Raw genomic sequence first — 19582 nt, 5'->3', positions numbered from 1 at the left:
AAATTACCCTTAACATTAGCTATCTAAAACTGAAAGTCCCGTAAAAATCGGTCCACCCGTTTCAGAGATTAACAAGAAAAAAAGTGAAACAAAACTTTTTTTTTTATGTATTTACTTTCATATGCATTTAGTAAAAAGCAAAGAGATTCTTCATATGTATAGATATATGAGTAAGATTCGTGATTATAATTATAGTAGGTAGCTATTGATATCTTTATTCATTTGTTATCGTATTTATTAGCTCGTTGGCAAAAATATTATAGAAAAGAAAAAAAGGAAAACTAGGTCTGTGTCTCAAGGAAATGAGACCCTGATCGATCTCTTAGGGACGTTTTATGGGGGTAACAAAGGCCTTATTCAGCAGTGGATGTTTTGCAGGCTGAAATGATAATGATGACGAGGATCATGGGTTGAATTATCAATAAGTAACTCAACTATAATAAGGCCTCCCAAAACAACCTGACGAGAAAAAAAGAGGTGCTATATAGATTTTATACACAGGCGCTGCAAGTAGTAGGCCCTGCAAACATCCACCTAGGGGGGAAAGGGATTGTTAGTAATGTGGATTGATAACCCCATTGCTAACAATGTACCATGTCAGGTCGACCTCACCTCAATTTGTCACGATGGGCTAACTGACCTGACCTCATGTTCATCTTATCATCCTCCACTGTTGCCCCGCCAGCGTAAACCGTTAGCGCAGGCGGGTGCAACATTCCATTATCATCTACAAAAAAAAAAACATCCACCTAAAGTTACTAACTTTCGCATTTATAGTAAAAATACGCATAATAATAAAAGTATAAAAACAAAAAAATTTGCACTGTTTTATTTATTTAAGTTCCACAGTATACAACCCATTGTAAATGGGTAGATGCATACAAGTCATGGTATAATTCCCTTATACATTAGAAAGTAAATAAATAATAATCAATCATAGCATAATTATTTACATTGTACTATTAAAAACCTTATCATAAAAAGAATTCACATATAAAAAGGCCCCATGGGGTACAGTCACACATTCATTCATAACGTCTAGCCAAATTATTCTAATTAAAAACATTAAATAAAATAATTAAAATGATAGTTTTCCTGAATAAGGGAAATATACAAGTGGTGCAGGATTCGCTCATTACTCCCTACAGAACTGTGAAACAGTTCATTTCTGTTCAATTATGATTAGTCATACAAGGAAAATATGCTTTTATATACTTTGAATTTATAACAATTCTATGATTCAATTTCTGTATATAAATATAAATGCTAAAACATAACATAACTTCTTTGTACCCACAAATCCCACACCACAATATGACAAATGAAACATTACATGTTCAACATACAACAACATAAATGTATTTATTATACTTAATTCAATGTAAACATTATAATTATTCTTCACAATTTAATATTAATTTGCCATTTAATTCAGTTACAGAAAATTATTTCAATTACTTTTCATTCTTATTAATTAATATAAAATTACAGCACATTACTGCACTGTCAGTCTATATGTTCAACATCTGCTAAAGTAAAATCAGACTGACTCAGTGCTATGTGATAATAAGAGCCATCATTTGAGATGACAATCAGAGCATACTTGCGCCAGCGCTAGTGAGTGCTTCATGAAAGTACCAATAGGTTCTTCACAGCAATTTATTATTTATAAGTCAAATATTAATAAGTAATTTTGTTACTCCTGGGATACTTTGTCCCTAGGAATATGTAAGGAAAACTGCATGTTTATATGTCAATGTCCACTCGATTTATAAACTTGTAATGAAGTGTTATAAGAAACAGTGCATACTACTTGACAATTGGCATTGCCAAAATGCATGTATTAGGAGCCTGTATCTGGTTCTTGGTCTTCTGTAGAAAGAGCTCGGGGAGGCGGTGTGTGAGCATTTAACTGGGAGAATACCTCTTTTTCTCCTAATGCGAGGGGATCAGGCTGCGCTGCTGGTGATGGAGCATAGACCATCATAGGTGATGGTGATGCTGGACGCACAACCCCAGCACCAGAAGCCTCCTGTTCCTCTAAAAACCTGTCCATATAATCAGTGTGTCCCGGGTGTAATGTGTATTTCTTTTTCTCCAAACGTGCTTTATTTGCAAATATATCATGGCGTTCTGTCTTTTTCCATATATAATAAAACTGGACAAGTTCTCCGACTGATCGCGTCCGTACTTTGTTCTGTCTTATTAGGTGAAAATCCTTCCCATGTGCTTTGAGACCATTTTCAAAGTTGCGACATTCCTCCTCTGACCATAAACTGGCATGTGCAGGAGTTTGCGCTGATATCCGCCTTCTTCTTAATGCCTCTTCTACATTGTGACCACATTGCTGAAGCAGAAATAAGGCCTCTTCATCATCTCTTAACTGTTTCCCCCGGGGGACAGCTTCTACACCCAAACCAGAGTTCATTGCACAAATCTTTTTCATATATTCTTCAATAACTTTTTCATCCAAAACAGTTGGATTCCAAAGTAACTTGTCCTCGTTTTCATAAGGTAATGCATCATCATAACTACATAAACCTTCTGGTATCACAGCCTGGTAGTCACTACCTACCATTATAGTTTTCTTCCAATCATCCTCATCTGGACTATAATCATAATCGTCTTCTTCTTCTGAAGGTGGCCTGGAACCTGACCTAAGACAACGTGTAGCTTCTGGATTGGCAGTCTCGGTATACAATTGCTGCAATGCTGATTCATTCTTTTCATTTTCCTCTGGTACCACTTCTGGAATTTGTTCAGGTGCTGGCTTATCCATGCTTCTGTCGTATCCGTATAGCGCCAGTAGTTCCTCTAAAGGCATATCACCTTCTCTTTGCAAACTATTAAGTTCGGCTTTGGGATCCTGTTGCTCGCCCGCAGCCAATGCTTCTTCTTCGTCTAGAGTTCTTTCGTCGTCAAAATCATTTACCATCATATCAACAGTAGGCTCAAAGAGAGACTTATCGTTCCCCACGTCCATGCTCGCATCGTGCTCGTTTACATTGGCTACCAACGCGCAATCTGACATGACTACTGCAATGCCTCTTTATTGTATCATATCACCAAAACATGGCACATACTTCATATGATCTTCAGCTATCCGGTAGTGTAAAACATTAAAATAAATAAATAGCACTAAAAATAAACATTAGTTATTATTTTTTAATAAAATAAGACAGACAAAACAAAAATATTTTGACACGAAATCAACCATATCAAGTAGAGGCACAGATTCTCTTCATTTTTTTTTTTTTTTTTCCCATATTCGTCCATCTCCTTTTCAGTGATGGAACAGGCAAAGATCCTTAGACCGTACAGCCTAGTCTACTTTTAAACTTCTTCATATTTGAACAAGTGATGAGGCCAAAGGCCAATTCTTATGTATGTTTATTTTTTGTTTTCATTCGTGTTCAAAATTTAAGTCTTATCCGTAGTCCATATCCTTGTATCAATTATTTAAAGTTTTATCGATATCGAGGTAACGTATAAATATATAGGTATATATGTTTCAAAATTAGTTAGCATGTCTTGGATGTCGCGCGGGATTTTTTCCGGTTTCTTGTAAATGTTCAGTAAATTATCAATAAAGACCAAGCGTTGAATATTATAAGCGGAACATTCGAAAAATATGTGATTTAGGGTCTGACTGCTGTTATTGCACTCTTGACATGCATTTGAATCAATTATTTTCATTCGGCACAAATGACTATTGAATCTAGCGTGACCAAAACGAAGTCGTATAAGGAGTGTGTAAAATTTCCGATTTTTATAAATTCTAGATTTAGTGAACCAGGGTGAGGAATTAATATTTTTGTTAATAGAGTAAAACCAATTACCCTTGGTCTTTAGCGAAAGTTGCCACTGTTCAACCCATTTTTGACGAAAACTCTTGTAAACTATAGAAAGAATGTCGGAATAAGGTATGGCAACATCCTTGACAACGCCAATGTCATTGTTGGTGATAGTTCTTGCCAGGAAATCTGCGTTTTCATTGCCAAAAACACCAATATGTGATGGTGTCCATAATAAAATAATATCATAACACTCCAATGAAAGCTCATATAATAATTGCTTAATGCTATCTATGATATAATTGGTTTTATAATGTAGTTTGTTACTTTGAAGAGCAGTTAAAACACTCATACTGTCTGTGACAATTAACCATTTTTTGCAATTGCCCCTATCATCTTTTATATAACAAAGTGCATTTAAAATAGCCAAAGATTCTGCTGAAAAAATACTAAATTCTTTATGTATTCTAGTTCCATGACCAGTTCTGATACTTGGTAAGTATAGAGCAAAGGATGTTCTCGATTCGTTTTTAGAACCGTCTGTAAATATGGATTGATGAGTTGAAAATGTAGACAACTTGTTATAAACTTCTTGTTTGGTCCTTAACTCAGAGTCAATTACAATATTAATATTTGGAAATTTACTTTCAAATGGTCCATAGTAACAATTCCAAAATCTATTGCTTTTGTGAATTTTGTATTGCTGATCAATATTGATTGAGTCAGAGAAATCATGAAGTATATAGGGAACTGTTTTAGAATTAGAAAGGGGAAATAAAGAAGTAATATGTTTGAGCTTTTGTAAGAGTGGGTCTTCAGAAAAGGATAATAATTTTAAGATGAATCTTTGTTTTAAGTACCAGAATCTCAGGTTTAATGGTGGTATACAGCACTCTACTTGTAAGGAATTTATAGGGGTTGTTTTCATTGCACCAGTTATGTATCTTAAATTATTATTCTGAAGTACTTCAAGTTTATGAAGCTTGTTTTGGTCAGAACCAAAACATAGATAGCCATATTCAAAGTGGCTGCGAACCAAGGATTTGTACAGCATTAAAAGGATCTTAGGATCACATTTATATAGAGCTTTGATAATATTAAATGCTTTGGAAGCTTTACCTAGTAAATAATCAACATATTTGTTCCATGACAAATTGCTACAAAAAATAACACCTAAAAATCTAACTTCAGCAGTAATAGGTAGTTGTGAATTATTATATAATATTTTAATGTTTTTGTAGGATTTATTAGTTTTAGAAAATATTACTACTTTAGATTTGTCAGGGCTTACATCTAAATTGAGGTATTTAAAGTAATCTGTTAATCTTAACAATGAGTTACTTATTTTTTCTGTTACTTTATTAATGTCTGGGCCTGAAAAGTATATAACAAGGTCATCTGCAAATTGAAGATTCCTGACATGTGGTCCTAAAATTAAATTAAGTTTGTGTATGTAGAGGATAAAGAGTAGTGGACTAAGTATTCCACCTTGACACACACCTTTATAAGAAAGACGAGGTCCTATTAACTGCTTGTTAACTTTAACAAAAACTTCTCTACCATTTAAAAAGTTATAGACCCAGTTTATAATTTTTCCAGGTATACCAATAGAAACAAGTTCCAGAGTAAGAATGTGATGATTGACATTATTGAATGCACCGATAATATCAAAGAATACCCCAATCAAAACTTCATTGCATTTAAGTGCTTTAAATATATCAATATGGAGATGAGTAACACTCTCAGAGGCAGATTTACCTCTACGAAAACCAAACTGGTTTGCTGGTAATAAACAATTACTCTCTATGTAGAATTCTAATCTTTGTTTTAATAATTGCTCAAATATTTTTCCCATGCAGGAGGTCAGGGTTATGGGTCTATAGGAATCTATTTCATTTGCATTTTTGTTTGGTTTTAAAATTGGAATAATACAATCTTTTTTCCAATCGGAAGGAATAACTGACTCTTTCCACAGTGCATTATAAATACATAGAACAATATTTTTAGAGGTATAAGAGAGGTTTTTTAATAATTTATATGGTATGCCATCGAGACCAAATGCTGTATCTCTTCGGGTAGATATGGCTGCATTGAATTCAGAAAAAGTGAAGGGTTTATTTAAATAATTTAATTTGTTACTATTTTCATTAATGTTTGATTTAAATTGGGTCTCGACAGTGTCAGGAGTATATTTCTTAAGAAAATCTGAAATCCAGTTATTTTTATTTGAAATCTGACTATATACGTAAGTTTTATTGAATTTTTTAACGGTATTCCAAATTTTCGAAATGGGTGTGGTGCGATTAAAATTTTCACAAAAATTATTCCAGCTAATTGATTGTTCTCTTTTAAGTATTAACTTTTTTTTGGCTTGTAACCTTTTAAATGTAATATAATTTGCCTCTGATGGGTTGTTTTTAAAATTAACATATGCCTGTTTAGAGTTATCTACTGCAAGTGTACATTTTCCATTCCACCAAGGTAATGGAATCCTTTTATTTTTAAAAGGAATATCAGTTGTAGAGTTTATGGGTTTTGATTTTGATATATAACTTTTGTCTAGAGCTAAATTGAAAATATCAATTAATTTAGTATAACACTGCAGGGGTGAATTACTATAAGTGTAAAGTGTAAAATCTTGTAACAAACTATCTGTGGTCTTCTTATACATGGTCCAATCTATAAGATTGTAATTATGAAATTTGGGATAATCTGAGGATTCTGGTAATCTAGTGCAATTGTTATTAATTACTATTTTTGTTATTACAGGTAAATGGTAGCTACCTAAGGGATCATTATGTACCATCCAATTTGAAGCAAGAGATAAGCAAGGGGATGCAATAGTAAGGTCAAGTGCATTACTCTGCCATCTGTGTGATCCTACTGTAGTCGGTGTACCATCATTTAAGATGACCAAGTTGTTACCATCAATACATTCAAGAATGTCACGACCACGAGCATTAATAGACGAGCAACCCCATGCTGTGTGATGAGCATTAAAATCACCAGCAACCAACATGGGTTCTGGAATACTATTAAGAAGATTACTGAATTTATTTTTGTTAAAACGTGGACTACAATTATTTGGGCTATAAAAACTAACAACTGACATTTCTGTGTTTTTATATTTTAATCGTACCGCAATATTCTGTAAGGAATCATCACTATATGTATCAATTTTACTGAATTCTATACTTTTATGAACTAAAATTGCAACGCCATTATGGTCATTGCCTGAGTCTAATCTAACAATGTTAAAACCTTTAATATTTAATTTATAGTAGGCTTTTAGCCAGGTTTCTGATATCAGAGCAATATGAATATTGTTCTCCAATAGAAAATGTGTAAAGATTTGTTGATTACTTACTAAACTTTGTGCATTCCACTGGACTATTACTATATGGTCCATAAAGAAATAAAAAATTAAAGAAAGAAAGATTAATCTGGGTTTTTTTTATTCTGTAATGTCTCTAGGAGAACTTGTTTTATATTTTCTGTACATATTGTTTTGTCATTGGTTCTATTCAATGTTATAATTTTAACAATTGATTCTAATAGGGTATTTAAAATTTGGTCAGAATTAAGTAGGGATATAAATTGTGCCGAAGGTGAAGTTTTGGTACTGCCTAATTGAGGAAATGATTTCTCTCTAACAATATCAGCATAACTTTGTACTTTATTTTTATTCTCCTCTATTTTCTTTTTCTTAATAGGACACTGTGATGAAATGGCTATATGATTACCATTGCAGTGACAACATTTAGCTTCGTTAATATTTGCCGAACAGTTTCTGAAATTATGATTATTTCCGCATACTGAGCATCTTTCAGCGTTCTTACAAAACTTAGCGATGTGACCATACCTTAAACATTTAAGACACTGCTTTACAGGAGGTATATAAGGCCTCACCACAAAGCGCCAACTATTCAGGTCGACGGTGTCAGGAAGTACAGGACAGGAAAATGTGATGGAGACGGTTTTAGTTGGCTGCATTGTAAAGGTGTTATCATCACCTTTAATACGCCTCATGAATCTGCGTACACAAACAATATTTTTTGAGCTGGTTATATTAGAGTATATTTGTTCGTTCGATAGATGCGTAGGAACATGCTGAACTACTCCAGTTACTTCCGTGGCTGAAGCTGGTATACTTGCCTTTAATTTAAATCCGTCTAGAAATTTTTTATTAACTAAGGCTGCATTAGCTAAACCGGGGCGTTCAAAAATGACGCCGATCTTAAATTTATTCATCCTTAATAATTGCTTAACTCCTTTATTATATTTTTTCAAATTAGTAGCTAAGGACATCATATCCCTATCACCGATTGGCTTATTACTATCTGTACTCTCCATAAATACAATGTATTCAAAGTTTCCACCATCCTCAGGATAGTACCGAACATAATCTGGTATTTGAAATGCCTTATACTTATCCACATCCTCAGGTGCCGATTCCGAGTCAGACCCTAGAAAATTAATATCATCGGATGTATCATCCGATATTTCCTCTTTCTTTTTTCGCTTCTTCCCACTCCTCTTCGTCATCTTTACTGGTTTTGACTAAAAAAAAACTCAATAAAATATAATTTTGCAAAACTAGCGCGAAAAAATACGTGTAGTCGCTTTGAAAGTTCCCGCGCTTTTTTCCCAGATTCTCTTCAATGTACGCTTATACCACAGATTAACGATATCATAAGGTACATATAAACAATAGTAATTAGCCTCTTGCCAAAGAAGAGAAAAAAAAAACAATAGTATTTATAAATGAGAAATAATTTATATGCCTATAAAATGGGTAAATACTGCTGAACACTTATTATTTATTAAATTATTGTATAAGATCCGCTTTGTACAAATATCAATATTATATTTTGTAAGTAAGCATTCGTTCATTCGATCTTTCATAGAAATACAATTTTTCTAGTCAGGAGGATATATCTCGATAGGATTCGTAAGGAACCTAACAAGACTGTAAAACCAGACCGATTGCATACTATTATAAATATATGTATAAATCCTTTTCCTACTATCTGTAAATATATCCACAGTATACATATGTACCTAGAGTCAACATCTTTTATCCTTACACCTCCCTACATTCTTTCGGAACCCGTTAGAACACTTAGAACATATGAAATATTAATGTCATTATTAAGCCTTGGTTTTTGTATGGAGTCGGAATTCACTAAAATAGATAGTATGTCAGAAATTTGTCAATGTCAACTGTCAAAAGTTTAGCACATCATACGATACAATATAAATATATAATTACCGAAAGTACCTACCTATCCTAATAGAAGCTACCTACTGTTTATTAATATTTTTTGCGAAATGTTTTAATCCGAATTATAATGTTGTTTGAAAATACATCTCAGAAAATAAATATTAGATAATCTTTTAGAATTTCAACTCACATAATGTTTCGACGTATAATTTTCTTATTTTTGTTCTTCAAAATGTCGCTATGTTTTTCCGACATCGGAAAGTGGATTCTGCCGCTAAGCGGGGTAAGGATTTAGTTGTGGATTATTCTTTTGTATTACCTATTCGATTACTTACAGGAAGCTCACTCTAAGCCCCTAAATAGTATAGCATTGATAACACTTGTTATACTATTAACTAAATGTACATATATATTAAGTATATATACACAGTATTTATGATCATTAGTCATAGTTTATAGAATGCTTTGTAATTTTTAGGATATAGGATACATATAGGATTGCATTAGTAAATATCTATTGAATTCATTTACCATAGGGAGAGCTGTCTGTAATTTTTACATAAAATTATGTTTCTACTAGGGTTATTAAATAATTACAATAGTACAAGACAAAATTGTGATAGCATATGCTGGTGATCCTCTATTTATTGTAAACATGTACAAGCTTATTTGAAAAGTATACATCCTCAGTTTCATGTCAGTTCTTCTCAGCTAGAGAGCACTCCAAACTGATGGTAGCTTTGACATATTATAAGTCTGTAATAGACCTACATGAATAAAGATATTTTACTACAAATAAGTATAATTTTAAAACATGAATCAGTTCTCTGTTTCCTCTTTATCAAAAGATGGTGAGATCTTTTTGATAGTTCATCAATAATTTCAATTATATTTAATAATTATATTTTTGTTTCTTAAATCAAAATTGAATTCATATGTATTTATATGTACTAATGTTATAAGCAGACAGAATGGATATAGTTTATGAGGATAGTATAATCTGAAATCATTACAACTTTTTAAAAATTCTTCCCATTATATATATTATTCCAGTATAATGTTGGCTATATATTGGTAATATATATTAAAAAAATTGTAATAGTATATTACACTAAACTAAAGATATGTGTATTATTATAAATAATATATCTCGATATGTGTCTTCCAGTAAAATGTATTATTACCTATTTACAGGATAACTGCAAATTTCAATTAGCGAAATCTCTTTTTAAGGATTCAAAACTCATTGTAATATGTAAGTATGCATTATATTACAATAATAATATATCAGGACAATTTGCACTCTATTATCTAATCATAAACTAACCAGAGCTATGGTTACTGCAATAACTGATAAAAATACCTAAATATATTTTACTTGCATACAGATAGTACCCAGACCTATACACACACTCATTGTTCCAAAATCTTTAAGTAATACAAATAATAGTAATAAATGTAAATACATACATAACATACCTGGGAAATACCCAGACCGATACATACAATCATACTCATGAATACAAATGTTTATACCATGAAGGAATCAAACCCACAACCATCAGAAGTAAAGCAACATGCTAAACCGCTAGACCACTGAGTTTCTCAAAATATAACTGTAGTAATAAAATTGTAATTATTTTGTTCAATGTTGATAACAGTTTTGTAATTTAATAATGTATAAGGAAAAATATTCTCATGTGTTATTTTTAATTCTTGTGTACTATGTGTTAATCCAAAGGTTAAAGTAGGGAGTGGCCATATGTTTGGCTACAAACAATCCCACATTAATCTAAAATTTCTAATATATATATTCTGTTCTATATTCAAGACCAAACATGTTACCATGGTAATATACATAGGAAACACTCAGATCAAACAGTCATGATTACAAATGTTTCTACTGTCTGAGGAATTTAACCCATAACCATCAGAAATAAAACGGTGTGCTAAATCACTATACCATAGAGTGTGTCAACATTCATACAGAATGATTATTTTCCATGATAATGGTTGTAAATGTCCTGTGATATAGATATGTGATGTCATATACCAATTTCTAATATAAAACAGGAAATTTGAACTATTAAGGAAATATTATAATTTCTATAATATTTATATATTTAATACAACTGCAAAATATACGAACAGCTTTGACAAAGCTGAAGGGAAGGGTCAAAAATTGTAAGAACATTGCCACATAATTTATAGACCTGAAATGTCAGGTTTTTCATTATATTTTTCATCTCATATGAACCATTTGTTAACAAATAAATTAGTACAATCCCCTTCTGCTTCATACCTGTAATACTTATCTCAATTATCTGAGCTTTATATTCAACTAGCTCCCTATTCCGACTTCGCGCAGATGGACTAAAAATCTTTTATTTTCTCGGCTTGTTCTATTATATAGAACACCCATATAATCATTCCTCTTAAATAACTATTTCTATTGCTGAAAACTGCATTAAAGTGACGGCACTTAATTTAAAAGATTGTTATTAATGTGGACTAATTTATTACTGTGGACCCCTGATGATGGAAAACTTCATGATAAATTCCTGGTGAATTTATCACTAGGCTAACTGATCTGGCCTCATGTTTATATTATCATCCTGCACTGGTGCCGCGCCAGCGTATATCGTTAACGCACGCGGGTGCACCGTTCCTTTATCAGCCATTAAATGAAAAACATAGACAATGAGATTATCAAGAAGCGCTAATAATGATAAATCATTACAACCTCCACTAACGATAACTTATTTATTTCAGTAAAGTGTGATGTAGTGCAACCAACCAACGTTACTGTTGCATATGAGTGGTCGCCGACACCATGTTCTCCAGACTACTTTCATTATTCTGAACAGGTATTTTCCAAATCCTCGTATTATGAAGAATCTATCACAATAAATTTAAAGTACTTAATCATATAGCCACAATTGTGGCTTCTATCCCCTCCATTTTCTTGTATTATATTCCCTCCACTTTCTTGTATTATATAATACTTATGATGATGTCTTTTTCAGCTTCCAAGTAAGCTTTGTAGCTGATGCTTATCACTTTTAGTATTAATTATGTTAGATGGGCTATCAGGTTGTTTGCCATTCGTTACATAAAACATTAATACAAATGTCTAACTATTGCATTATTTATTTATAAGTCAAAAGTAGTGTAAATTAACAAAATAATTGAATCCAGTGAATAGGCATTCTGCAATATACCAATTTCTCAATTTTTCATATAATTACTAATCTTTAATACTGTGACCCTCATATTATAACAGTTGTGAATATAGATAGTAAATCCAGACCTTTTTCAGCAAGTAATCGAATGTTCACATAGAACACAACGATCAGCTCCAGGCGAAAACAATGCTACAGTGCATCAAGTATTAAGTAAAAAAGACATATACACATGTCATGGGAAGGAAGCGATTATAATGCACGACGATAAGGTTAAGTTATCAGACGATGCGGCAAAGAATACTGCCATAGTCACACAATCAGTGAGTTACATACTTTTTTCCTAAAATTGAATCAAAAGGACGTGCGGACGCGCGCGCAGTCTGCGCGTCGCCAGTCCGCACGCAGTCCGCAGTTAACGTCTCAAGCTATCCCATCTGGGATACCATCGTGAATGTGAATATTGTACATATATTTTCTATAGAAGCATAAAATATTCGCAACTAATTTTCTTTTTATTTCAGAAAGTGACTCCCCTTGTGGTTGTTGAGAGAGAAGGTGTATATGAACTATTAATGTCGGTATGGAGTGAAACGAAGTTCAATTTGACAGTCAGTGTCGAGATGGTGGCGCCGTCCGGGTACTTGTCTGCTGCTATGTGGCCTCTCCTGCCGGTATGTAGACGGTATCTGTATATTATAATCGTATCTCAAAGATTAAGCCGGCATATTTAATTTAATACAAAATGCACAATAAATATCACCATTTTACATGAAAAATAGATGATAATATTGAAAAAAATGTTTAATGGTCTATTTTAGTCATCCACGTGGTCTAAAACCACACATGGATCAATGGGATCAAAAATTAAACATGTTAAATCTATTATGGAAAATCTGTTATTATTCAATAAAAATATTAAATATTTTGTACAAAATGTTCCATAGCAACCTGTAATTTCACTGGCTTATTTTATCCTTAAAAGGTGAACGTACCAAGTTGCTAAGCGGTAGAAATAGATCCACATACTTCTAGCGCTAAGATGGGTAAACACACCGATAACTTTATACCACTTTTTACCATAATTGTAGTATAAAAAAAATATTAGTACAGTTCTATACAGACGGGCTCACGACAGACACAGATGTGACAGGCAAACAGCTTGTTTGTCAAAACTGTAGTATAAAAAAAATCAGTGCAGTTCTATACAGATGGGGATACGACTGATACAAATGAGATAAGCTGGGATAGCCATATAGATTGTTTGCCAAAATCGTAATATAAAAAAAATTGATGCAGTTCTATAATGATGGGTATACCACATATACAGGTTACTAGCGAAATGGTTCGTTTGCTAAAATCGTAGTATAAAAAAGAATATTGTCGCAGTTCTTCGGCGTGATGTGCGGCGTGTACAGCGTGGCGAGCGGCGGCTGGCTGCTGGTGTGCTGGCTGCAGTGGCGCGACCTGCTGCGCATCCAGTACTGGATCGGGGCCGTCGCGCTCCTCGGCATGCTCGAGAGCGCCACATACTACGCCGTATACGCAGCCATCAACCGCACAGGGTAACGCTTTTATGTTTTTTTTTTTATGTAAGTTTAAATAATAAAATTAAAATTCTAATTTGTAATATATATTACAAAGCCTTTTTTTGTTACCGGATTACAATTTTAAAACTTTCTAACAAAAATACTGACATAAGCTTGGATTCGACTAGTGCAGATGCTGTTAAACATGTTTGGGGGGGCGCCATTCCTATAATTGAATTTAGTTATTTGACTTTCTCTTATTTACAACAATTTTATCTATCTATTGTGCTATTTCCGATAACTAAGATATCATGTCAATATAATATGTAATGTCACTGCCAGATCTCAACTTTCGCAGTTTTAAATATTGTCTTTTTCTATTTTCAGATTCTTCAACCTGGAAGCGTACATGTTTGCGGAGATGTTATCTGTTGCCAAGAGGGCACTCGCTCGAATGCTAGTCATTATTGTATCGCTTGGATTCGGTATAGTAAAGTAAGTAATTCACAAGGCTTGAACCTTCATTATTTACCTTCGACGCTCCACCTCGGTGGTCTAGCGGTTTAACACACTGCATTATTTCCGATGATCACGGGTTCGATTCCTCACACGGCACAAACATTTTAATTCATCAGTTTTCTATGTATAAAATTTATGTGTTTATGAAAAAATAACTATGTATTTGTATCAGTTATCTAGTACCCATAACACAAGCTTTAGCTAGATTAACTTGGATTACATGGTAGTCTATGTGTGTGTAATGTTTTTTTATATTGATTTAATGTATTTATATGAATAATTTTAAAAATATGTTTAATTCTGCACCATTTCCCTATATAAACTATTTTGCTTCACGGGTTTATTAACATAATAATTTTCGAAAGTCAAATAGTCCTTCTATTTGACTAACAGAACAAAAAGAAATATATGATCAAGTTAATTGGCACATTACAGCGAATAGGAATTTATCACGATCGATGATCATTCTAATCTTCAGATTAGAATGATCGTCAATCGTGATAAATTAATCATTAATTGAATACCAATCAATAAATTAATGATTAATTTAATATCAATCAATAAATAACTATTAATTAATCTAGTTGCTAAACTTTAGAATTTTTCCGATTTTCTTTAATCACTCCTATATTGAAACGAAAAAAACAAAATAGAAATGAAAATCAGTGATGCTGTGTTTAAGTTTTAGCGACATTTATTTTTTATATGTATAGATATATTTGTTAACTACTTATGTCAGAGGATAGATTTGTGTAGTTGCAAAATTACTCGCCATTCGACTAAATGAAAACAAATTGTTATTGTAGATATACAAAAAACCGCAATATTGACGAATATAGTCAAGGAAATCATAACGTAATAATTATTAAGTAATTTCCTATTGAGGAGCCATCAACACGTTACGTTCCACTAATTTTGTAATTATTTACCATCATCTTTGTTATAGATTTTTTTGAAGTCATAAAATTTGCAATTGCTTTTAATAATAATAATCTCAGAACAATTAACACATCGCCATCCATACTCAAGTTAAGCTAGTTAAAGCTTGTGTTATGGGTACTAGATAACTGATGCAAATACACAGAAATATTTTATTTTCGTAAATACATACATAATATACATAGGAAACACCCAGACCGATACAAACAATCATACTCATGAATACAAATGTTTGTGCCGTGCGAGGAATCGAACCCGCGACCATCGGACGTAAAGCGGTGTGCTAAACCGCTAGACTACCGAGGCCGTATTTCTTCTTCAGTCCTTCACTCTTGGCAGAGTGGTCATGGCTTTTATGATAGCATATAGCCTTAGCGATAGAGCTCCACGCAATTTGCTTCAACCTGGTATTACGCTGTACGAGAACATTGTGCAATGGACTGCTGTGTAGTTTTTAATAATAAATTTTATGTGTTTTCTGCTCAAGATCTTATAACTCAAGATCTTCTAACTTGGGCTAGCGATCTGTGAACAGTTGTGGCATCACACTAAAGAATACACTTTTTAAAACTGTGTCTTCCAAAATTATTGGATGCTTTACAGATGGGGCTGTCGTGTTTTTTTTTTATGGGTGATAATGGAATGGTACACCCGCCTGCGCTAACGGATCACGCCGGCGGGGCACCAGTGGAGGGCGATAAGAGATGAGCGTGAAGTCAGGTCAGTTGGCCCATGGTGACAAATTCACCAAGAATTTATCACGATGGTTTTCAGAGGGAACCGCGTGGAGGTCGACCTGACATGGTACACTGCTAGTAATGGGGTCATGAGTCCACATTACTACCGATCCCTTTTCCCCCGATGGGGGTGGGGAGGTGGACCGAATGATTCGGTATTATGTAAGACGTGTGGCGTGTGTCGTGTGTGGCGGGCAGGCCGCGGCTGGGCCCGGCGCTGCAGCGCGTGGTGGGCGCGGGCGCGCTGTGGGCGGCGCTGGCGGCGCTCAACTGCTGGCTGCGCGTGCGGCGGCGGCCGGCCGGCCGCGCGCTGCTGCTGTCGGAGGCGCCGCTGTCGCTGCTCGACAGCGCGCTGTGCTGGTGGGTGTTCGTCGCGCTCGCCCACACCATGCGCACGCTGCAGCTGCGCAGGTAAACCGGCCTGTACTCTTATCTAGGTGGACCGTCTGTATTACGCATCAAAAAACGCATGAAGCGACCGAAACGGTGGCTGTTGTGGGCGGGATACGTCTGCGGAATGGATAGTAGCCTCGTGCAGATCGACCCGACGTGATACATTGCTAATAGTGGAGTCGTCGGTTCACATTACTAATGATCCCCTTCTCCCTTTTCTTGTGGGCTATCCATTAATCGTAATGATTTTTGACCCCTGCTCTCCCCGTTGGTGATAAAGAGTTAGGTTTTAGATTAAGAAAATTGGAAAATTGATCACAATGATCTCATTGTGATCAATTTTCCACGTAGCTAACAATCCTCTTCCCTCCTATGATATTATCCCTCCTAAATGAACGAATGCAGGAACATCAAATAAATAAATAAAAAATAAAATACGATGAGTCCTAAACTTACTATATAACCTATGGAAGACTGGAGCCTCCTGGCATCTTTATCCTTAAAAGGATGATAATGGCTTTTTCAACTACATAGAACTAAATAAAATTTGTGTTACCCAAATAAAGAATTTGAATTTGAATTATTTCTTTTATAATTTATTACAGAAACACAATCAAGCTATCCCTGTACAGACACTTCACGAACACTCTTATATTCGCCGTGATATCGTCAGTCGTATTTATGTTATACTCTATAAAATCCTACAGGGTGCTACCATGTATCACGGTGAGTAGCATTTTCTTTATCTTCATTTGGAGTTATTTTTTATATCGCGTAGTTTAACCTATGATTGAAAACTAAAAATTACCTTTACCGTTTAATAAACTATGAAAACCTTAAATTCGAATGTGTATCTGTCTGTTTGTTATCATCTAACGACTGAAGGGGTCATAATGAAAATTGAAATATATATGTATTACAAAGATGGACATAGACTATCTGTTAACTCGAAAAATAATCTGGATGATGAGAAAGTCAGGGATGAAAGTTTGTGCAGACAAAGTCGTGGTTAACAGATAGTATGCAAAAATTATTCTATTTTACTATCTTTTAAGAACCGAATTACACTACAGTTAAATATATCATAAAAAAACAAATATTCACCATGCTAATTGGGGCATCTGTGACGCAAAGACGTCAGCTTATACAAAGAGTTCCGCACTTCTTTTTTTTTTAATTTACTATACGGTATCCGGCCTGATACTAAATCCAGTATCCAGCCTAGCCTTGTAGTATATTTGTTTCATCTCTAGTTACTACCAACTGTTACTTGCAGGAGTGGAAAGAGGTGTGGATGGATGAAGCATATTGGCACATACTGTTTGCCAGCGTGCTCATAGTCATTATGATACTGTGGAGACCGACCAACAACAATCAGCGGTATGCTTTCACGCCGCTTCTAGACAACGCCGACGACGAAGATGGTGATTTTTTTTGTTTTTTTCTTAATTGTAATATTGTATTTCTGATTAAGCTTTGGGCGTTTTAAGTACAACGCCATCTATTGGTCAGTGTCATAAATTTGTATAATTAATGATGTATACTATAAAAAGCTGAATAGGTTTATTTATTTTGTAAATATAGACTAAAGTCACGTGAATGTGGTTTTACATTGAGAATATTCAGTTTCATGTAATTTGCGGGCGTGAACCATCCAATAAATGTAAACAGCACTATGGATATTCCAAAATAAGTTATACACATGTAAATAATAGTAACGTGTATCGTGCATGCTCGACAATTTCGCTATCAAATATTGCAATTTATTTTAAATTATTTAAACATGACAAAGGTAAGATCGCATACATGATTTTATACAAAATCTGTGAGTTACACGTCAAATCATTAGGAAAAGAAACCGTATTCTACAGTACGTAGACAAGTATTGTTAGTAACCCCATAAAATAATTTGTTTAAAATATCAAGCTAAAAGAGCTTAAATTATTTGACTTGGTAAAGTCATTTAGGCTCTACATTAGATCATCCAGTGAGTTAACACAATTCTTTTTTATTTATTTCAGAAGAGGAAGAACAATTTGTGAATGACGCATATGGAGTAAAAATGCGGGGCAGTAGCATCAATGTTGATCCCCAAGAAACAAGGGATCCTGTCAAGCCGGACCCCAACAGTAACTCGCTAGACTCCGATCTCCGCTGGGTGGAAGAGAATATACCGACCAGCACGTTACCACTGTTAGATTCCGACGAGGAAATCATAAACACAAAGTTCGAGGTGTCGAAGATGCAATAGTTACTTAATAGTATTATTATTATTGTTGTTGTGTATAAAGTATGTACGTCATGTGATTTTGTGTTTTAATTTTGTACTAGTCGTAGTTACCTGCGATTTCGCCAATATTTTTAATCTCCATAATTTACGATAATAAACGACACAAATAAATAAATAATTTTATGCAACGCCATATATTATTTTATTAATCAACAATAATAAATGCAGATTTAAAATTAATAAGAAAAAAATGCTAATATTTCCCTTCGAGAGTATTTTGGTAAAATTTCTTTAGCCTATATGTTGACCCCATGTTTAACAAAATTGTCGACTACACTTCACAGAAACAATTTAACTGTCGACATCGAGCCTGCTTCTTCCCAATCCCATTTATTTATTAATTTAATAATAGTTCAGCGTAATGTTTATTCTTCCATTCATCTCGTTATTTACTGCTTTTCTTACCATATCATCTTTCACACAGTCTTTCCATATCTTTTTCGGCCTTCCTCTGCCCTAACAATTCTTATGATAGAATTGTCTCACGTCATTCCGAACAGCTTTGCCAACGGTTATCACTTTTTTTAGGCGAGCCAAAGGGTTATTTGCCATTCGATACATAAACATCAATACAAATTTCTATTGTATTATTTATATATCATATGTCAATAGTAGCGTAAATGAACAAAATAAACAAATCCGGTAGTCAGTGAATTGGCATTCTGTAATATAGTACCCCATGCAACAAAAAATACCATAACAATTCCTCCATTTTTCATGTACTTACTATTCTTTTATCTCATGACATCTTATAATTATCATCGCATAGAATATTTCAAGCTAATGGATTTACCCCACACTAGGAAAAAAATTGCATAAAACAATGTAAAGTAATTTAACCTTTATTTTGACATTACACATAAATATATTTTGTTCTTTAGACATGATCTTTGGTATACAAAATATAACATTGGAATATGGCCACGTATCTACATATATGGAAGTTATATAAATTCAGTCGCTATACATTTTGAA

At 33.8% G+C, this 19582-nt stretch overlaps 2 protein-coding genes across 2 annotated transcripts; one reads left to right on the top strand and one right to left on the bottom strand.

Moving 5' to 3' along the window:
- Positions 1 to 1547: 1547 nt before the first annotated feature.
- On the bottom strand, positions 1548 to 3238 carry LOC131849382 (mesoderm induction early response protein 1). Its single transcript, XM_059199450.1, has one exon. The coding sequence runs from the start codon at positions 3029 to 3031 to the stop codon at positions 1844 to 1846; it is 1188 nt and encodes a 395-aa protein (XP_059055433.1). The 5' UTR covers positions 3032 to 3238; the 3' UTR covers positions 1548 to 1843.
- A 5826-nt stretch (positions 3239 to 9064) lies between these two features.
- LOC131849427 (transmembrane protein 87A) lies at positions 9065 to 18729 on the top strand. Its single transcript, XM_059199504.1, has 11 exons — positions 9065 to 9301; positions 10213 to 10273; positions 11791 to 11885; positions 12338 to 12523; positions 12725 to 12874; positions 13590 to 13765; positions 14117 to 14224; positions 16123 to 16335; positions 16923 to 17043; positions 17594 to 17741; positions 18339 to 18729. The coding sequence occupies exons 1-11, from the start codon at positions 9212 to 9214 to the stop codon at positions 18566 to 18568; spliced, it is 1578 nt and encodes a 525-aa protein (XP_059055487.1). The 5' UTR covers positions 9065 to 9211; the 3' UTR covers positions 18569 to 18729.
- The last annotated feature ends 853 nt before the right edge of the window (positions 18730 to 19582 follow it).

This window comes from Achroia grisella, unplaced genomic scaffold (assembly GCF_030625045.1).
Source record: "Achroia grisella isolate CSIRO2021 unplaced genomic scaffold, CSIRO_AGI_Agris_v1 utg642, whole genome shotgun sequence".
NCBI classification, from domain to species: Eukaryota; Metazoa; Arthropoda; class Insecta; order Lepidoptera; family Pyralidae; genus Achroia; species Achroia grisella.
This window is presented reverse-complemented; position numbering and strand designations above follow the sequence as displayed.